We start from the raw sequence: 19,141 nt of genomic DNA, 5'->3' as shown, positions 1-19,141 counted from the left end.
GTAATAAAGAATGCAGGAATAAGAAACACTGACCTTTTAGTGAGATAAAATGAGGGGGAGGAAGCCTCCAGTTGCTATGATAGTCCAGGCAGTACAGAATCTTTCCTTTAGACATGACGGGGGTGGGAGGAGGGCTGATGGAGCTCAGCCCCCAGTTGCTATGATGAGGACAGTTACCAGCCGTTCTGCACTATCTGCTGGGAATGACCAGGAGTCATTCCTATTTTTACCCAGGCGCCCCCGGCAGACCTCACCGAGGCCAGCCAGGAGCACTCACAGGATGATGACGAGGACGGCTATCAGTCCTTTTGTACCGTACCGTCTGCCACCGGGGAGGGGAGAGGATGCTGCTGTTTAGTGCTGCAGCACCCCGTCTACCAGCAGCATGCAGTAGACATAGGGTGACATTGAAAAAAGGCGAGAAACGATTTTTTCCCCTTTTCTTTTGGGGGGGGGGGGAGAAGGGTGTAAATTGACGACATACACCTTGGAACACCTGGGAAAATGTTTTTGACCCTTCAGGCATTTGGAGTCCAGCCAAGAATGCAAATGCTTTTCGGGGACTGTGGGATAGCTGAAGTCCTCAATACCCCCTCCCTCCCTCCATGAGCGTCCATTTGATTCTTTGGCTTTCCGTTACGCTTCTCACGCAGCACTGTGCTGAGTCCCTGCTGTGGCCTCTGTCTATCATAGCCTGGAGGTTTTTTCAAATGCTTTGTCATTTCGTCTTCTGTAACGGGGAGCTCTGATACAACAGATTTGTCTCCCCATACAGTGATCAGATCCAGTATCTCCCGTACGGTCCATACTGGAGCTCTTTTTGGATTTGGGACTGCTTCGCCACCCGTGCTGATCAGAGTTCCACGCTGGGCAAACAGGAAATGAAATTCAAAAGTTCGCCGGGCTTTTCCTGTCTACCTGGCCAGTGCATCCGAGTTCAGATCACTTTCCAGAGCGGTCACAATGGTGCACTGTGGGATACTGCCCGGAGGCCAATACGGTTGATTTGCGGCCACACTAACCCTAATCCGACATGGCAATACCAATTTCAGCGCTACTCCTCTCATTGGGGAGGAGTACAGAAACCGGTTTAAAGAGCCCTTTATATCGATATAAAGGGCCTCGTGTGGACGGGTGTAGAGTTACATCGGTTTAACACTGCTAAATTCGGTTTAAACATGTAGTGTAGACCAGGCCTGAGCATGTGGCAGGGTGGACTAGGTCCAGAGGCCTCCTGCTGTGGAAGCCTCATGGCCCTGCATCATCCTGCCCCAGAATAGAGCAGCAAGAAGTCTTCCAGGCAGCCTAGAGTGGCTGCAGAAGAGCAGCCAATCAAAGGGACTGCTGGAGTGACCAAGAAGGGGCCAGAAGCACCAGATAAAAGGCAAGTAGCAGAGCAGAGCTTTCAGTTGCTGTGTGGAGCTTGACAAGGGAGGACTGAGTGCCTGGCTGGCTAGACGAGCAGCAGGACATGGGCTGCTCACTGCAGAGCTCACCAGGAAGAACTGAGCCCAGGGAAGGCTACCAAAGACCAAGGCTTTGGCTACACTTAGCACTTCAAAGCGCTGCCGCGGTAGCGCTTTGAAGCGCTAAGTGTAGTCAAAGCGCCAGCGCTGGGAGAAAGCTCTCCCAGCGCTGTCCGTACTCCACCTCCGTGTGGGGAATAACGGACAGTGCTGGGAGCTGCGCTCCCAGCGCTGGGGCTTTGACCACACTGGCGCTTTGCAGCGCCGCAATTTGCAGTGGTGGAGAGGGTGTGTTTTCACACCCTGCTGCAGCGCTGCAAATTTGTAAGTGTAGCCAAGCCCCAAGTGCCTGGCTGGCTGGATAGAGTAGCAGCAGGACCATGAAAAGGTCAGTGCGGGCAGGCTGAGCCCAGCACCTGGCCAGACCAGGCAAAGGTACCGTGATGGGCCCTGCTGGTCTGGTTGCAGACTGAGCCCAGGGAGGGTTGCTGAAAAGGACACCAGCTGAGGGTATCGAGAGGGCCTCGGCTGGGTGGTCAAAGAAGGCAGTGCCTTGGTGAAGAAGCCTTCGAGCTCTGGCCCCATCCCAGAGCCGAAAAAAACCTTTGACTGCATACCTTGGAAGATGGGACAGTTTGTGCAGCTCTGCCGGAGGGCTGAGCTGCCGAAGACTGGCTGAGAGAGCTAGCAGCCGGGCAGGGTGTGCACTCTTGGGAGAGGCAGGTGCCACCCTGATGTAATATCAAAAAAGAAAAGCAGGCTCTCACCTAACAGAGAGGAAGGGGGGACATCCACAAGAGGTGGGTGCCTCCCTGAGAAACAACTGTATTTGCAGGCACTATTGGCCAGAGAAAAGGGGGCGCTTGTGAGAGGTGGGTGCTGACCCCATTACAGAGCAATAATTTGTTTTATAGTAATTGCTATTAGAGTGATTTGACATCTTCAATCTCTTCTAAAACTGTGTACTTTCAGGAGTGATTTCTTTTTAAAGAAAAGTCTAAAATCTGTTGGAGTATTTTGATTAAAAATTTCAGACCTTTATTGCCTCGTTTTGTGGGGAAAATGGAATATGAATCACTGCTTACTGCAATATACAAAACATAGTTACTGTATTCAGTGAGTTTCTTCCTTTGCATCCCTAAGTATAGGATGAAATTTCAAAATGAGTCAGTATTTTATGAGCAATTCAAGCTGCATATAGAAACCCAGTCTCATAAGTGAAAGTAAAGTAAAAGATTTGCTGTTTGTGTAACGTAATTTGACACTGTTTTTTAAACTAATTGGACTTCAGTATTTTGCCTCTGCAAGCTGTAATGTTTAAAATCTATACTCTTGGTTTCAGTTTTTGTTGAAAATAGCTTTTATTGCTCAATACATCTTGTTTCATAACACTTATTGGTAACGATTTCTTATTGGAGAGAACTGAGTTAGTGATTTGGAGCTGCAATAACATTAGCGAAGCAGCGTGACATCACTCTGGTATCAGTTTTCTAGTGAGGCTAGGAACCCTGACAGCTAGAGGATGTTTTTTCTCAGTGTCAGGGCTGTGCAGTGCTCATTGGGGAGCAGCTTCAAAGACAAAAGGGCTGTGCCTCACGTCGTCGTTTCCAAGTGTTGTTTTTGTTGTTTGTGTTTTAAGCTTCTGGTAGAGAATGAATTTCCCTGAAGACTGGTGAGTAATTCTTGTGGTTAGTATACATTTCATCAGCTAATGACTGTAAGTGATGGGCTTTTTTTGCTTTCTTGGGGAAAAACAAGTTTTGCTTCATATGAATTTGGATATATAATGAATTTGAGATGCCTTAGAGAGTGTATAATCTACATTAGAAGTTAAAAGTTGAGAACTCGGTTTGAACTTGAAACAATAGCTACTTATTTCAGATTGCTATCGGTACGAGTATATACCTTGAAGCGTTAGCATTTTTAAATATAACTTCAACATTGCTTTTTTTTACCTTTTACTATATCTCTTTTTAAATGAACTGCTACTAGAGGAAACTTGAATATTGCATGTAAAGTAATTTAAATGACTACTGCCAAAATCACTTATATGAAAAGTGCAACCACCCAGAGTGCTTGTCTGTGGTTTTAATATTTTCATAGATATAATATACAATTACTGCTGTTTACTTGTATAGCTCATTGTGAGTTTTCAGGCATATTTTTTAAATTAGTGTGCAACAATAGGAATACCTCAAAATAGGTAGCTTCAGGTGTATCACAGAACATAATAAAGGTAGTGCTAGGAACTGACCGTATAACACACATTACATATGTTGAAGTAGGAGTGTTTGTGACAAATATACAGAACGGAAGAGGAAAATCTGATCCATTCTCAAAGAAGCTATATCAATGGAGACTGCAAAGATACTTTTTAAACCTTGTACTTTGAGCTGTGAAATCTGTCATAAAGTGTACCATGTTATATTGTGTGGCAAACTGCATGTTTATTTGCAGCTTTTCAGGCATGAGGTATCTAAAGTATATTTAACAAATTCCTATGTCATACAAACTGATTTTTTTCTTATTACAAAGGTAATATAGGATATCTCGCTTTCATTTTCCAGGCAATGGACAAAACCCTTGAAGGGAAGCCTTCTAATGGTAGCTTGCTGTCAACACTTTACATTCTAAAAACCCTTGAGCAGATTCAAATGTTAAGAAAATTATTTAAAAAACTTGTTAAGCGTTCTCTTTTTAAGGACAGGAAATTCTACATAAATACATAAACAGGTATATTTTATGAAAAAAAAGAGACTGCATATTTATCACAATAAGGATATCAGGTCTTTTAGGATAAATAAACCTAAACCCATCTAATCCAATTTTCTGGAGTTCCTAGAGAGTAATGAAACTAATCTTTGTAGATGTTAGATTCCAGCAAAGTAGTAGTAGGGTTCAGGATCAAATATGTATGGTCAAAATCAGTTGTTTATGTAGCTAGATGAATGTAATATTCTTAGCTTTCAGAAGCCGACTGTGTGTGTCACTTCATGTGTGCCATCACTGACTCACTGTTTCTGGTATAATACTTGGTGATACTGTATTGTTATAGAATTAGTATCGTGTTAGTGTTTTGATATAATTTGACTGCTTGCTATTTCAGTAACCTTTTTTATAGCTCCGGTTTTCACTTGCGGTGAATTTCCAGGCAGAGCTAAAAATAATTAATTGAAGGAAATATGTAATTTCTTTAATACACTGATACAAATATGTGCATTTGTAATCTTTTTTGTTAAGCTTTCTAGAATGAATTAAATGTTCCTGCTGCATGTTTTTTTATGTTGGTTTATCTTTTTAATTTGGTAATCCACTGGATTATTCTATTGCTGATTGGTCTCTGCCCAATAAATGCTATAAATATTTCCATATGAGAGGTGCTGCTTAAATGTTATAGAAGATGAAGTGGGGGGGAGTGAAATTTAATATCAGTTTGGTGTAGACATCAAGTTTTGTATAAAGTGGTAAGAGGATAGCAAATTATTTTAATTTCAATCACTGAAAGGTCATAAGATCAATTTTCACAGAAGTCAGATGCAAAAACAAAGCAGTGTTCCCAGTGCTAAGCTAACTGGCTATCAGGGCACTGGATGTGTTTCTCTCCCCCCCCCCCTGCCCCCCACCTTTGTATTTTGCATGCATGTCAGCTGTGCTACTTTTATTTACAAGAGAGAAGAGACTGGTATTCCTCTTAAATTAGAAAAGATAACTTTGCTCTAATTTCTAGTAAAAGAAAAGCAACTTGAAATGATCAGAAAAGGCTTTCTTAAACAGTTATTATGCAGGACTAATTGTATCACACAATGTGAATGTGAAATTTAAGGTTTCTATTCACCTGCTAAGTGAGTCACTTGTCTTGGATTTGTTCTTGAATCTGAGTCAGAGCATGGGGGGATTGGGATTTAATGATCCAGCCATTTTATTTCTACCACCTACAGTAGAAACGGCCTTGTTCACGAGAAAAAAAGGATGCAATATATAAGTGGGCTCTGAAAAGCAACTACTAAACTATTTTATAAATCTGAGCAAATGCTTTTAAATCTTCAGAAATCTAACTTGATTGAAACACCCTGATATTTTTAATGTAATATCACTGCTGGAATTGTTTCTGGGAATATTAAAGGATTAAAATAGTGTACTTCACTTGACAAATGACTTTTAAAGTATTCTTAGTGATTTTAAGTTTTATGCGATTTAATTGAACCTGTTGTGGTATCAGCATGACTCTTTCATGAGGAATGTTTCATCTTCTGTTGAAACCACTATTGCATTAAAATAATTTGATCCTTGTTGAAATCATGTGCTTCATGAACACAGTGCAGTGTGGAAGCATGATAGAACTTGTAGATAATCAGAGATGTGAACACTTGATGGGATTTTTTATTATTTCCTCTCTACTTGCATATAGAAATAAGTTGCATTTGTAGACATGTTCACAAGAAAGAACTTTGTGCACACGCAAGCAGATCTAAGTAGTTCTGAGTTTATTTGATAGTGTGGGTTTTAATTTTTCCATATTGAAATACCAACATGAATTTTTCATACCTTGATACCGTGGGCAAAGTAAAAACAAGTAATCTTTCTTGATCTTGCAAAAGTAAGTGCACACATTCTTTGGAGCTGGGCAAATAGAAGTTTGTTAAAATGTTTCCATTTGCTAAAATATATTTAGGCAAGTGAAGCTTCCAGTTTGGTAGAAAGATTTTTTTCTCCAGCTGTTATGTAGTGATAAGTGTGTTTTATTTTCTGTTGGTTAAAAACTCAGATGGCATCTCCTAAGTAAAAATTTAGGAGCTAGCTGGCAAGTTTCCATTAAGAGTTACGAATTTTGAACAAATTATTTACCTTGCTGTCAACTTAGCAGTAAATGAAGGTGTAAACAGAACATCCCTCTGCTAGCTCCTTACAAGTTCAGTTTAAATACATGGCTATTTTTCCGTAAAAGACAGGAAAAGTGATTATAAATAGAAGTTAAATTGATACTGAATTTTAAAAAAAAGGCATAACTGTTAACACACTAATTTTTAAGATGCTTACAATAATGTCTAATTCCACTGTAGATTTTTTTTTTAAATTATTTTGTGCATATTTTATTAGTGTTAGTCTTCTGGAATCTACTTTTTACCTTGTTACTCAAAACATTTATTTTTGTGAAATACATACATACAGAAATATTAAGTCTAGTTTTAATGTAACATCAACGAAGTCCTCAAATATCACTGATTTATATTGCTCATATGGACTGGCAATACTGATAGGTTTTGTTCAAGTTAAAAATATTCTAAACCAAAGAGATTTTTTTTCTTATTACAGGCAATCTACAAAGAATTTTAAGTTGGGCTTGTGCTGTTGTTCTGCTTTAAAATGCATAAAGGTAGCCTGAATTTTTAATGTATTTTAATTTTTTCATGTAGTGATATTTTTAAGGAAAAATACAATGGTCAAGCTTGTTCTTCCTTGGTTATGTTGGAAGACCAGTTAGAGGTCTCTGGAACATTTCGTTGTGAGCTCCAATGCTTTAATTAAAATACTGAGGATGTTGGGTCTTCATTAAAGATACCATTTCTCCAAAATGTTACTTTACCATTGTGCTAACAAACAAAACATGCTTTTAAGCAGTCTCATTGAAAATGCCTTCGTCACTTGCTCAACTTTCACTCTTTTTACTTTTGTGATATTAACATTTTGCTAGTTCTTAAATCGTGAAAGCCCAACAGGACCTAAATTCCTAATGATAAAAAGCACAAAAGAAACCACTTTAAATAACAAAACAAAAAAATCCTTTCAGACCTTCTTTATACGTCAAAGAAGCAAGAGGGGGGAAGAAACCCATTTTTTTTCACTTGGAGGTCACCTTTATGCAGGAATTTTGTGACTAAATTATAAAAGATTTCAGGCCTTTCTTTATACATCAAATAAACATAAAATGACACAAGTCCAGTGTTTTCTTCCCTTTCCAGATCATCTTTTAAGGGTTTAAAATCCAGAAGATTATTTTTTCCATTGGTGTTGGAGAGATTTGGATGGGACAAAAAAGTAAGAGCGTTATCGGTAACCATAAATAGTTGCTGATTGTGAGTGGAGGGATAGATTGCATGTTTGTTTTTTGAAGTTTGCTGCTATTTATGATGCCTTAATACTGGTTGCATGGTCACAGTCCTAATAGGATGGTAAGAAATTGGTTCCAAAGGCTGCACTAAGACTTATTTTCTTACAACTTCCCACTAGTGGTAGCTGTAGTATAGATGCAGTATTTTAAGCGTCCTGTCATGTCACTGATCAGAGCGGGTCTATAGAAGCCAGAGGTTAAAACGCCAGCAACTGCATAGGTCTGGTCTGTCGTAGTAACACTCCCATTATTGTTGCTGCCTTGTAGTGCCTGGAATCCCAGTGATACCAAGGGTACGTTCACACTACCCGCTGGATCGGTGGGTAGTGATCGATCTATCGGAGATTAATTTATCGCGTCTAGATGAGATGCGATAAATCGATCCCCGAATGTGCTCCCCATCAACTCTGGAACTCCACCAGGACGAGAGGCATAAGCGGAGTTGACTGGGGAGCCGTGGCCATCGATCCCGTGCCGGGAGGTAGGTCGACCTAAGATACATCGACTTCAGCTACACTATTCTCCTCCCCCTTCCCCTGTGTAGACCAGGCCCAAGAGTTGTTTCTTACCAAAGAAATTTAATAAGGTGATTGGGAAGCACTGCAACAACTAAAAGTTGGACTGCATGACATCAATAGACTTGAAGGATGCCTATTTCCATATCCCAGTTCAGCAGTCTCACAGATGCTTTCTAAACTTTGCTCTGGGAGCACAACGCTACCAATACAGGCCCTTTGGTTTAACTGTGGGACAGTGTGTGTTTACAGAAGTTTTAGTAGAGTGACAGTCTCCAAGAGCAGCCTAACATCGGTTCTTCCCAAAGAATATTTCTGCAATCAGGAGGAAAAAACTGAGGCAAGGAGGTCTTCATTTGTCCCAAGGGAAAGTTAGTGATTCATAAATCTTGTCCGTCTGTGCATGTTTTCTAGTGGTGAAATGAGTAATGCAACATATGGTAAACTGTAGTTAAATTTTCCTGTTGCAAGCAAGTTACTAATTGCTTAGATCTCTAATAAAACCAGTTTTGACAAAACTTAAAACTAGTTTTGACACATTGTATGCAGTTCTTTAAGAATTTAGCAAGAATTAAGCTTCCCAACATGTGGGAATGCAGCAACCAGGTCACTGCCATGCTTTTGTTTTCTAAAACGTATGCACTTTGACAGATACAGACTCTAAGTGGTCCACACTGTCGAAGTTTCCTTTTATCCCTGTTACCTTACTGCTTTTATACATCCATAAAGAAATTAAACTCTGGTATTATGTATGTGATTTCATATTGAAGTCTTGTCTAAGCTGGAATGTTTTTCACATACGTAGTTAACACCAGAACAAACCGCTAGTGTTGATGTGCTCCTCTAACATAAGTGACTTCACCAGTATGATACTAACACTTTGTCTATACAGGGAGAAGTTGACAAGCACAGTAATTTCAGATTGCCCATTCCTCTATAGCTGCGATGATATAATTTATCTATTCTAAAGTAACCCTCATGTGGACACTGTGTTCTCGAATAATTTTATTTTGAAATAATTACTCAAAATAAAGTAAGTATTCTGGAATAAAGTCACTTTTTAAAAATTTCTGAATAGTGTGCTCTTAGAGGGGAGTTATTTTGGAATAGCTTTTATTTGTAATGAGGTCCACAGAGCCACGATGTTGAGTTTCTGCTCTATGCAGCCTATAAGGCAGACCAAACTTGTCAATTAGTAGCAGGAGAGGTTGGCCCCAGTTCTGAGAAACTGCCAGTACAAGTATCATCTGCCTCTTGAGCTGCAGGCAGGCAGACTGTCACCTCCCTGCTGCAGAGCAAGATTTAAAGAAAGGGGTGGGGGAAGGCCTCCCTGTGGAAGAGGAGAAATCAGGGCATGCAGACAGCCATCTTAGATCTTCTGAGAATGGGAACAATAGATCCTGTCCCTTTCCACAGAGAAAACAAGGCCTTTACTCCATATAGTTCGTAGAAAAAAAATCAGAAGGCTATAGAGTAGTTCTCTACTGCAGATATCCCAACAGATTCATGAAGAAATCAAAACTCAAGGTGGAGACCTTAAAATTCACACTAGCTGCCGTCAGTGAAAGGGACTGTATCACATCAGTAGACTTGAAGGATGCCTATCTCCATATCCCAGTTCATCAATCTCACAGGTGTTTTCTAAGCTTTGCTCTGGGAGCACAGCAGTACTATTTCAGGCCCTTTGGTTTAGCAACAGGACTGCTAAGTGTTTACAAAAGTTTTGGTAGTCTTTAATAGCAGCCCTCAGACATGAGGGCATCTGTGTCTACCCTTTCCTATGTGACCCTCTTATCCAAAGCCTCATCCAGAGTAAGTCATACATGTTACCCAGCTTAAAAAGATGCTGCAGAGTCACAGGTCTGTGAAAATCAGTTTAATACAATCTAAGCCAGTGATTTTCAAATTCTGGGTTGCGACCCAGAACTGGGTCACGGAATGGAAGGAACTGGGTTGTGGCGGCTCTGGTCAGCACTGCCGACCGGGCTGTTAAAAGTCCTGTCGGCGGTGCTGTAGAGCAGGGGTCCCCAACCCCTGGGCCGCAGACCGGTACCGGTCCGCGGCCTGTTAGGAACCGGGCCGCGAACCGACCCCTAGCACATCAAGCAGCGTGTCTCCGGCGGGGCCGCTGAGCCCCGTCCCGCTCAGAGCCGTGTGGTGAGGGGGCGGGGCTGCGAGCTCCAGGCTGAGCTCAGCTGCCTCCGCTCGGCGTGGAGCTCCCAGCCCCGCCCCCTCACCACGCGGCTCTGAGCAGGACGGAGCTCAGGCCCCGCCAGAGACACGCTGCCGCTGTTGGGCGAGGCGCTGAGGCTCCAGGTGAGGAGGGAGCCGGGGGTAAGAGGCTGGGGCCAGCGGGGTTGGCTAAGGGGCAGGGAGTCCTGGGGACAGTCAGGGCACAGAGAGGGGGCGGAGGTTGGGGCGGTCAGGGGCAGGAAATGGGGGTTGGATTGTGGGTGTTCGGGGTCTGTCAGGACTCAGCGGGGGGGATAGGGGTTGGAGCAGTCAGGGGACAGGGAGCAGGGGTGGGGTCCCAGGGTGGTGGGGGTCTCTGGGGGATGGTGAGGGGACAAGGAGCACGATGGGTCGGGGATTCTGACGGGGGCGGGCAGTCGGGGGGGGCAGGAAGTGGGTGGGGGTCAGATAGGGGGCAGGGCTCCCACTAATTATGCATTATGGTCAGTTGTATAATTATTTCATTATATATTACAATAATAATAGAAATAAAAGTACAAAAATAAATGTAATGCGCTTGAATCGTCCCAAAACCATCCCACAGGTCCGCGGAATTTTTTTTTTCTACGAAACCGGTCCCTGGTGCCAAAAAGGTTGGGGACCGCTGCTGTAGAGCTAAGGCAGGCTAGTCCCTACCTGTTCCCACACCCTGCTGCGCCCCTGGAAGCGTCCAGCAGGTCCAGCTCCGTGCTCCCATTGGCCGGGAACCAGCCAATGGGAGCAGGGGTGGGGAGCCTGTGGGCAAGAACTATGTGGAGCTGCTTGCGTGCCCTCACCTAGGAGCCGGACTTGCAGATGGCGACTTCCGGGGCGCAGTGCAGTCCACGGTGTCAGGACAGGTGGGAAGCCTGCCTCTGCACACCGGCTGCGCTGCTAACTGGGAGCTGCCGGAGGTAAGCCCGCGTCCCAGCCCTGAGCCCTTTCCTGCATCCCAAACACTTCATCCCTAGTCCCACCCCAGAGCCTGCATCCCCAGCCCAGAGCCCTGCCCCAACCCAGAGCACCCTCCTACACCGTGACACCCCCCCCCGCCCTGGCCCCACCCCTGTACCCTAACCTTCTGCCCCAGCCCTGAGTCCCTCCCACACCCCAAACCCGTCACCTACAGATTTGTTGGGCTACGGGCATCAACAATTTTCTTCAACTGGGTTGCCAGAAAAAAAGTTTGAAAACTACTGATCTAAGCAGATTCCCGATCTCTGTGTGGAGACAAACTGTCTACAGTGTTCCGTATTGCAGGAAAGACAGGAGAAACTGAGGGATGTTATTAAAACAGTCAACCTCTCAAGGGAAGTGCCCATTCATATGCTTCTGTCTCTGTTGGGATCAGTGGTCTCCTCTGTGGATATTCTTTGTGGCTCTGTTCTCACATGAGGCCACTACTGGGCTGCTCTTTGTATCTCCCCGAACTATTGCATATCTTGCCTTCAGTGAAGGTATCTTTCCCTAGGAAGATTCTAAGGTCATTCATGTGGGAGATGATTTCAAGCAGCTTCAAGCCAGGCTCTCCAATAAAAGAACCTGTAAAGACAGTTGTCATTGCAGATGCAAGCCAGGAAGGATGAGGGTGTTCACACAGAATCAAAGAATGTCCAGGGGATGTGTTCCAAATAGAGAGCAAACACAATATAAGTTGATGAGAGCTCAGGACAATCCAGTACGGCCCTTATCTGGACTATCCTTCATGTGCTGATGATTTGGGCAGAGGAAAATGAGCAGTCAATTTGCTCCTTTCACATCTAAGAAAAAACTAATGTTATGGCCAACTGGTTCAGCTGATGTAAGTTAGATCAGTGATACTCAAACTGAGACTTCAGAAGACTTTTTAATGTGTCTCCTGCAGCTCTTTGTGTGATTTGGTTAATAATTAAATCAAGGTGCTTTTACTATGTTATTAACCAATTGGTGTGTGTGTGTGTGTGTGTAAAATGACTGACCAGATATTCTACAGTTGATTAATACCTTAGTAAAAGCATCCTGATATTAAAAAAAAAAAAAAAAAAGGTAAATGAAACAATGAATTCATACTACTGTGGCTTTTTTGGGGGGGTAATGTTGATTGCTAATTTGGCTCCTGAACCACTGAGTTCTGAGTAAGATGATCCATAATGGGGACTATACCCAGAGGTATTTTCATCTACTGGTAAAGGAATTTGGTCCCCAGCAGTAGATCTTTTTGCCTCCTACTTGAAACATGAAGCTCTTCAAGTGATTGTTGATGTCAGTTCCAAGTAGGTATGCATGTGCCACATGCAAAGTTGTCAGAAGGGTTTTCCCCTAGCGGTACCCGTTGGGTTGGCTGTGGAGCCCCTAGAGTGGCGCATTTATGGTGGTGTATATAGTCCTTGACAACCTGCCGCCTCTTTAGTTCCTTTTTCTCTTGCCTCAGGTAAGCAATTCCCTGGCATTCCCTTTCTTTGTTTTGTAAATAGTTGTATTAGCATAGTATTGTTAGTTTTTAGTGTAGTTACTTAGTAATTAAGTCTTTTTTGAGGGGTACCTCCCTACCCCACACTCTCTCCCCTTCAGGGACTGGCCATGCCTCGGTTTCAAGGCTTTAAACCCTGTGGATCCTGTCAGAAGCCTGCACAGCCCGTGTTGGTGCCAAAACCTGCACTTTGGCGTGGAGCACACCAGCCTCAGTAAGGGAGGCCGCAGTGCCGGCAAAGGACCTGGCATCCAGGGAGTTGTGGCACCAGCACTTTCCGGCACTGAAGACAACTTTAGCGGCCTCGCAGCACCGGCGCCTAAGAAGCAAAGAAGAGCCAAGAGTGGGGCATTCACCAACAGTTAGAGCAGTGGAGCATGATTGTGCTTGCGGTGTGTGTCATGCTAGGACACTCAGCTCCTGCTCAGGCGAAACTGGCACCATTGACTCTGGCCGCCGGGTGGAACCATTGAGTCTGGTCCAGTTGGACTCCCTGAGTGTGGGAGAGCCAGATGGGGGAGTTGGATATGCCATCTACCCAGGACACATTTGATGCCACAAGGGACCTTATAGAGATGACGGCCCAGCAGTCTCTTGCACTGGAACCGCACAAAGGGCCAGTTCTTTCTAAGGGCAAACTGGCCATGCTTTGGCAATGATCCCCCTCTCTGCAGTCCTCCTCTCCTCCTGCCCGGCACCCCCGTGATCCTCAAGGTCGGACTCATTCTCGGTGCCAGAGTTGTATATCACCAGGTGGAGCCGGCATTGTTCTCAGTGAGAGGGGACACACCAGGTCCCTATGGTGCCCTACCCTCCTCAATGGCAGGCTCCCATGTAATGGCCATTCTGGACCCCCTGGGCATACCATCAAGCCCGGTGTCAAGCTCCAGATCCCTGTCCATTGCCTCGGACGGGTGGGAGCCCCCATCTTCCTCGATAGTAAGGGAACCTACAAAAGAATTGGAGCCCGATGCCCAACCCAGCACCGCGGCCAGCACCACGCAGACAGCATCACTTGGGGAGCAACCCCATGAATTGAAAGGTCAGGAGGAACCTGTACCCATGGGGGCTTCTTCATCTTCCTTCCCAGATGAGGCAATAGAGGGCAATAGCGGCCACATCAGGGAATAGAAATTGTATGGTGGGCCATGAATGCTCACAACATTTGAGATTGGGGTGCGGGAGGGAATGCATGGCTCTTGAAGAGAGCTTCGTAAGCCAACGAGAATATTCAGAGCGCTAATATCCACAATTTTAGCTCCCAAAAATAAATCTTAACTCCTCTGTATTCAAGGGCCTGCTTGAGATTTTCCCAGTGATACCAGGATAAGTGTCTCACCTCATATCTGCATTGGTAGTACAAATTCGTGAATTTCTTAAATGGACTTTGGCTAGGCCTGGCAGTTCAGACTCTCCAGAGTAGCAGGCAAGAGGCAGATTTCATGTTATACAAATGTCCAGTGTTGTGGCCTTTTTAAAGCAGCATCTTTTCTACGTTCTCCCAAAGTGCACAGAGTTATTTTAAATGAACTTATCTGGTTCTCAGTGCCATTACAGGCTCTCCATTTGAACCACTCATGGTGTCTCATTACTTCTGAACCATTAAGATGACCTTTTTGATAGCAATCGTGTTAGTTTGCATTTGTGTTGAGTTAGGCGCTTCTTTCCTAGAATCTCAGTTCTGCAACTTCCATAAAGAAAAAGTGGTATTCTGACTTGACCCAGTCTTCATGCCAAAGACTAACTATGTGCTCCACAAAGTATAGGAAATTGTCTTTCCGTCCTTTTGCCCAGCTCTATTGCACCTAAAAGAGAAATAGTGGCATACTTTCAATGTCAGCAGAGCTCTCCAAGTTATATGTTCACCTTGCAGCTCATTTAGAAGGACAAATACTTTATCTGGTGTCAGGGAAAGAAGGCTTTGGAATTCTCCATTTCCAGATGGTTAAAATATCAAACATACAAGTAAAAAAGCATAACTCCTCCTTCCAATATCAGAACTTATTCTGTAGAACGGTGGCACTTCATGAACAGCTAGACCATAAGCAAAACTGTGTTGCCAGAAGGCTCATCTGTAAATCTGCTTCTTTGTCATGTGTTCATACCTTCTTCAAAATTATACAGGTTGGATGTTCAGGCATCACCTTATGCTGCCTTTGGTAAATGGGTGCTCCAAGCTGTAATATCCCAGTAACTACTAGGAAGAGATTATTCCCTTCCACATCTATACTTAACTGTATATAGTGTCCCTCCTCTCCCCTTCTCCAGTGGACACTACTTTGAAAATCCCAATGTTGTGGGTCTGTGGCCTTTGTTACAGGTAAGAACTGGAAAATTTATTCATGTCTTACCTAAAAATGTCCTTTCTTCAAGTAATGAGGTCCATAGATCTAAGCCACCCTGCATGGGCAGTTAATTGGATAAAGATATTTTATATTACATTCAGTTTGTTGCTCATTTAATTTCTTTCTATGCAGGAAGATTGTTCTGTTTAGTCTTAATGCTTAATTATCCTTACATGGAGTAGTTGGTTTTCCTAGGCTGTGGAAGTATCTCAACTGGTGGTTTCTCAGAGTTGGAGCCACACCTCGCCTGCCACCAATTGATAGGTTTGGTCTACCTCCAACACTGCATGGAGAGCAGAGACTCTGTCATGGATTTGTAGTCCTCATTACTGTAAGAACAGAAATTTTCAGTTAAGACATAAATTTTTCCATTGTGGAATACCTATTCCAGAATAGTTGTGCCAGTCAATTCCTGCACATAGCTCTAAGTGCTTACAGTGCAAGTAATTCATTTTGCACTATTGCAACAAATTTTACAATCAGTGAATTAGTGGGGTTTTTTTTTTTAAATGGACAAACCTGGAATATTTGTGCATATTCCTTTGTTCACCTCTACAGTTGACTGTCCCCAGGCTTCTGTTTTCAGTCACTGATTGCTAGGTTGGGCCCTTTGACACTTCCAGGTTGTTTGGTACATGAATATTTTAAGCATATTTTGTTCGCAGGTTTAGGACCTAAGAATGTTTTGTATCTGCTGTACTGATAAAATGAGAAGTTTAGATACTCTGAATAATTACTCTTTTTCTTCAGACAGACTTAATTGGTAATGCAAAGCACATAGTGATTTAGGGAACTGAGTATTGCCAGTGGTTAAACAACTTTTTTCTCTGGGTGAGATAATGAATTTACTATGTTCTATTTATAGGCTTGGCAGAATTTGATTTTTTTGTTTTATAATTTTGATGGAGAATGTCTGTTTACTTTGAAGCATTTTCTATTTTTATCAATTTAAATTTTCACAGTAGTGGAAAACTGAGGGGGTCAGACAATTAATGACAGTAGCCAGGAGCTGAGGGGTTGAAGCCCAAGCCCCAGTGTACCTGTGGGATTGAAGCCGGGAGCTGTAGGACTGAATCCCTGAGCCGCAATGGGGCTGAAGCCCTGAACCCTGGTGCAGCCGTGGGCTGTAGTCATGAGCTGTGGGGCTGAATCCCCGAGCCCTGGTGCTGCTAGTAGCTGCAATCCTGAACCCCGGTGCCACCGCAGGGCTGAAGCCGGGAACTGCAACGCTGAGCCCTGGTGGTGTTGTGGGGTGGCAGCTGGGAGTTGCAGTATTGAAGCCCTGATCCAAGGTGGCATCGTGGGGCTGGGAGCTGTCTGGGTAAAGCTCCGAACCCCATTGCTGCCATGGGGATGGCATCGCAGAGCCCAAGTCCCCTCCAGGGGTAAAGCCTGCTGCCACAGTGCTGGTGCCACTGTGGGGTAAAGTCATGAACCACAGTGCCCCACAGGCTTAAGCAGGGAGCCGGAGTGCTGAAGCAAGAGCTGAGAGCTGAAGCCCAGATCCGTGGTGCCTCCTGCGGGCTGAAGCCCCTTCCCCCACTGGGCAGAAGCCAAAGCCTATGCCATGGCTTCATCCTCAGGATGTCAGACTCAGACTTACGAGTCAACCATTGGGGTGTGGGCCTCCCAGCCTGTAGGTCAGCCTCAATGTCTCCTGGCCCAATGCTTGTTCTGTTTCAAGAGACCTGGCATGTGAAAGCCCACTCCTTGGTTTCTGCTCTGAGCCCAGTGAGTCTAACGCCAGCCTTGCAGGTTTTACTGGGTGGAAAGGAGCTATTTCAGTGGGAGAAGGACAAGTTACACAGCACAGGGAAAATTGGTGTAAACGTAAACAATACATATCAGTTACGGATAACATTTTAATTCAGCCATCAGCTTCAAAACAACAAAACCCAGAGATCAGAGATACCGACCTTCCTTCAAGTTCAACCACCATAAGAGCTGAAGAATACTGAGGAGATGGCATGAGTAAAAAACATAAAGCTATTATTAACCTTGCAAAATTTAGGAAATATGAAGACAGCTATCTGAATTTTGGTTTTAGTTGTTATGGAAGTAGGGATCTACCTCAACCTCAGTGTGTAATTTGTGCATAAGTACTATCTAAGGAATGTTTGAAACCCTCCAAATTATAGACATTTAATTACAAAGAATGAAATCTATAAGGATAAGCACTGTTCATTTTTTGAGCAAAAGGCCAAGGAGCTGCTTGGTACTAAAGCAGTAATGAAATCTACAACTACTGTGGGTAAAAACACTTAAGATCATTTTACATAGGGGCACAGAAAATTGCTAAAACAAAAAAAAAATCACACACAGTTGCTGAGACTTTGTTAATGCCTTCTGTTGAAATAATAAAGGAAGTGTTTGGAGAGGAGAAGGCCAAAGCACTGACAAAAATACTAATGTCAAATGGCACTTTCAAATGACAGATCATTTCTACATCAGAAGATAGTTTCTCAGTGTATTGATTGGCTGCGTGACAATGATTTTGCTATACAACTAGATGAATCCATAGACATTTCAAAAATTTCCCATTTACTTGCCTATGTTCCTTATGTGTGGAATAAGGAAATAAAGGAAGACCTTTTTGTTTGCGAAGAGCTCAAGACAACAACAAAGTCGGATGGCATTTTCAAACTGTCAGATGATTTTATGATTTCAGTAGAAATCAGCTGGACTAATTGCATTGGGGTCTTCTCTGATGGAGCCACAATGACTTGGAAAGCATTCTGGTTTTGTGCAAAAAATAAAAGCCGTAAACACAGCGGTAACACTGGTTAATTTTATTAAATCCAGAACAACAAACTCCAGGTGTTTTGCTGCACTTTCTGAGGAGGTGAGTACAGAGCACCATTCCTTGCTCATGCATACAGAGGTGAAATGGCTATCCTGAGGCAGAATGCTTGCCCGTTTATTTAATCTCAAGGAAAAGTTTTCTGTACTTTCTTAACTAATAAGAAACCTTGAACTTGCAGCAGAAGTGCTGAAAGATGATGTGTGGCTGACAAAGCTGGGTTACCTTGTCGACATATTAGTGACATGAATAAGCTGAATAAAACTGTGAAAGGCAGGAACACTAATTTTATTGCCCAGCATGAAAGAATTGAGGCATTCAAAAGAAAACTACAACTCTGGAAAGTTCGTGTCTGTCAGGGCACTACTGATATATTTTGAGCTCTTACGTTCTTTCATTCAGGAACGAAATACTGACATCAATGTAATTAAACATCTGCTAGCAGCGTATCTGTCTGGTCTGCTTAACAGATTTAATGCTTATATTCCTGAACTCACAACAGAACAAAAGTCTATACATGTGGACTACAAACCCCTTCAGTGAGAAGCAAAATTTCCATCCCTTGTCCCATCAAAACTGTTAGAAGAGCTCATTGACATTTCATCAGACAGCTCCCTCAGAACCAGGTTCAAAGAAATGGTGCTGGAAACATTTTGGTGTGAGTATTCTGATGAATACAGCACTGCTTCTTCTGCAGCGCTGAAAGTTTTGATCGTCTTAGATACCACCTACTACTGTGAAGCCAGATTTTCTGCCATGACATCAATGAAAACAAAGTACTGAACCAAGATGAATATTGACCATGACATGCGTGTGTGCTTGTCAAGAAGTGGGAGTATCTTTGACAGGATTGTTGATTAGCACCAGCAACAAGTTTCACACTGAGTAAATTAAAAAAAATTAATTTAATCTAATAATAACATAATTTTATCTTGTCTTTTATCTATCTAAAGTGTGTGTTTAACTGTATAACAATCCATTTAATACAGCTTTTAATCTACTGGATATGCAGAAAAAGCAGTTGTGGTACAGGTGGGCCATGGATTTTTATAGCATTTGGAGTGAGGGGAACTCAAAGAAAAAGGGTTAAGAACCCCCGCTATAGGACATACTATCATTTTGGGGTATCTGCCCTGCTCATGACAGTCTGCCCCAAAATAGACACTCAGGGTTGTGAGCCCCTCCAGACAGCTCATTATCCAGACATTATCTAAAATGATAATTTTAGAATAAATGTTGAGTAAAT

The 19,141-nt window shown here is 43.2% G+C and overlaps 1 protein-coding gene across 4 annotated transcripts in view; it reads left to right on the top strand.

Moving 5' to 3' along the window:
• The window catches only part of PLEKHA5 (pleckstrin homology domain containing A5), a 285,024-nt gene that overhangs the window by 125,634 nt on the left and 140,249 nt on the right, over positions 1-19,141 (top strand). The window contains exon 1 of one of the 4 annotated variants that reach the window (XM_039544492.1): positions 2,998-3,138. The exons of the other annotated variants lie outside the window; for them this stretch is intronic. Within the exon in view, the coding sequence (XP_039400426.1) occupies positions 3,119-3,138 (20 nt within the window). The 5' untranslated portion in view covers positions 2,998-3,118. Of the gene's footprint in view, positions 1-2,997; positions 3,139-19,141 lie in introns of those variants that run through there. 4 annotated transcript variants of the gene reach the window in all.

Source organism: Mauremys reevesii, linkage group 1, assembly GCF_016161935.1.
Source record: "Mauremys reevesii isolate NIE-2019 linkage group 1, ASM1616193v1, whole genome shotgun sequence".
Lineage (NCBI taxonomy): Eukaryota > Metazoa > Chordata > Testudines > Geoemydidae > Mauremys > Mauremys reevesii.
This window is presented reverse-complemented; position numbering and strand designations above follow the sequence as displayed.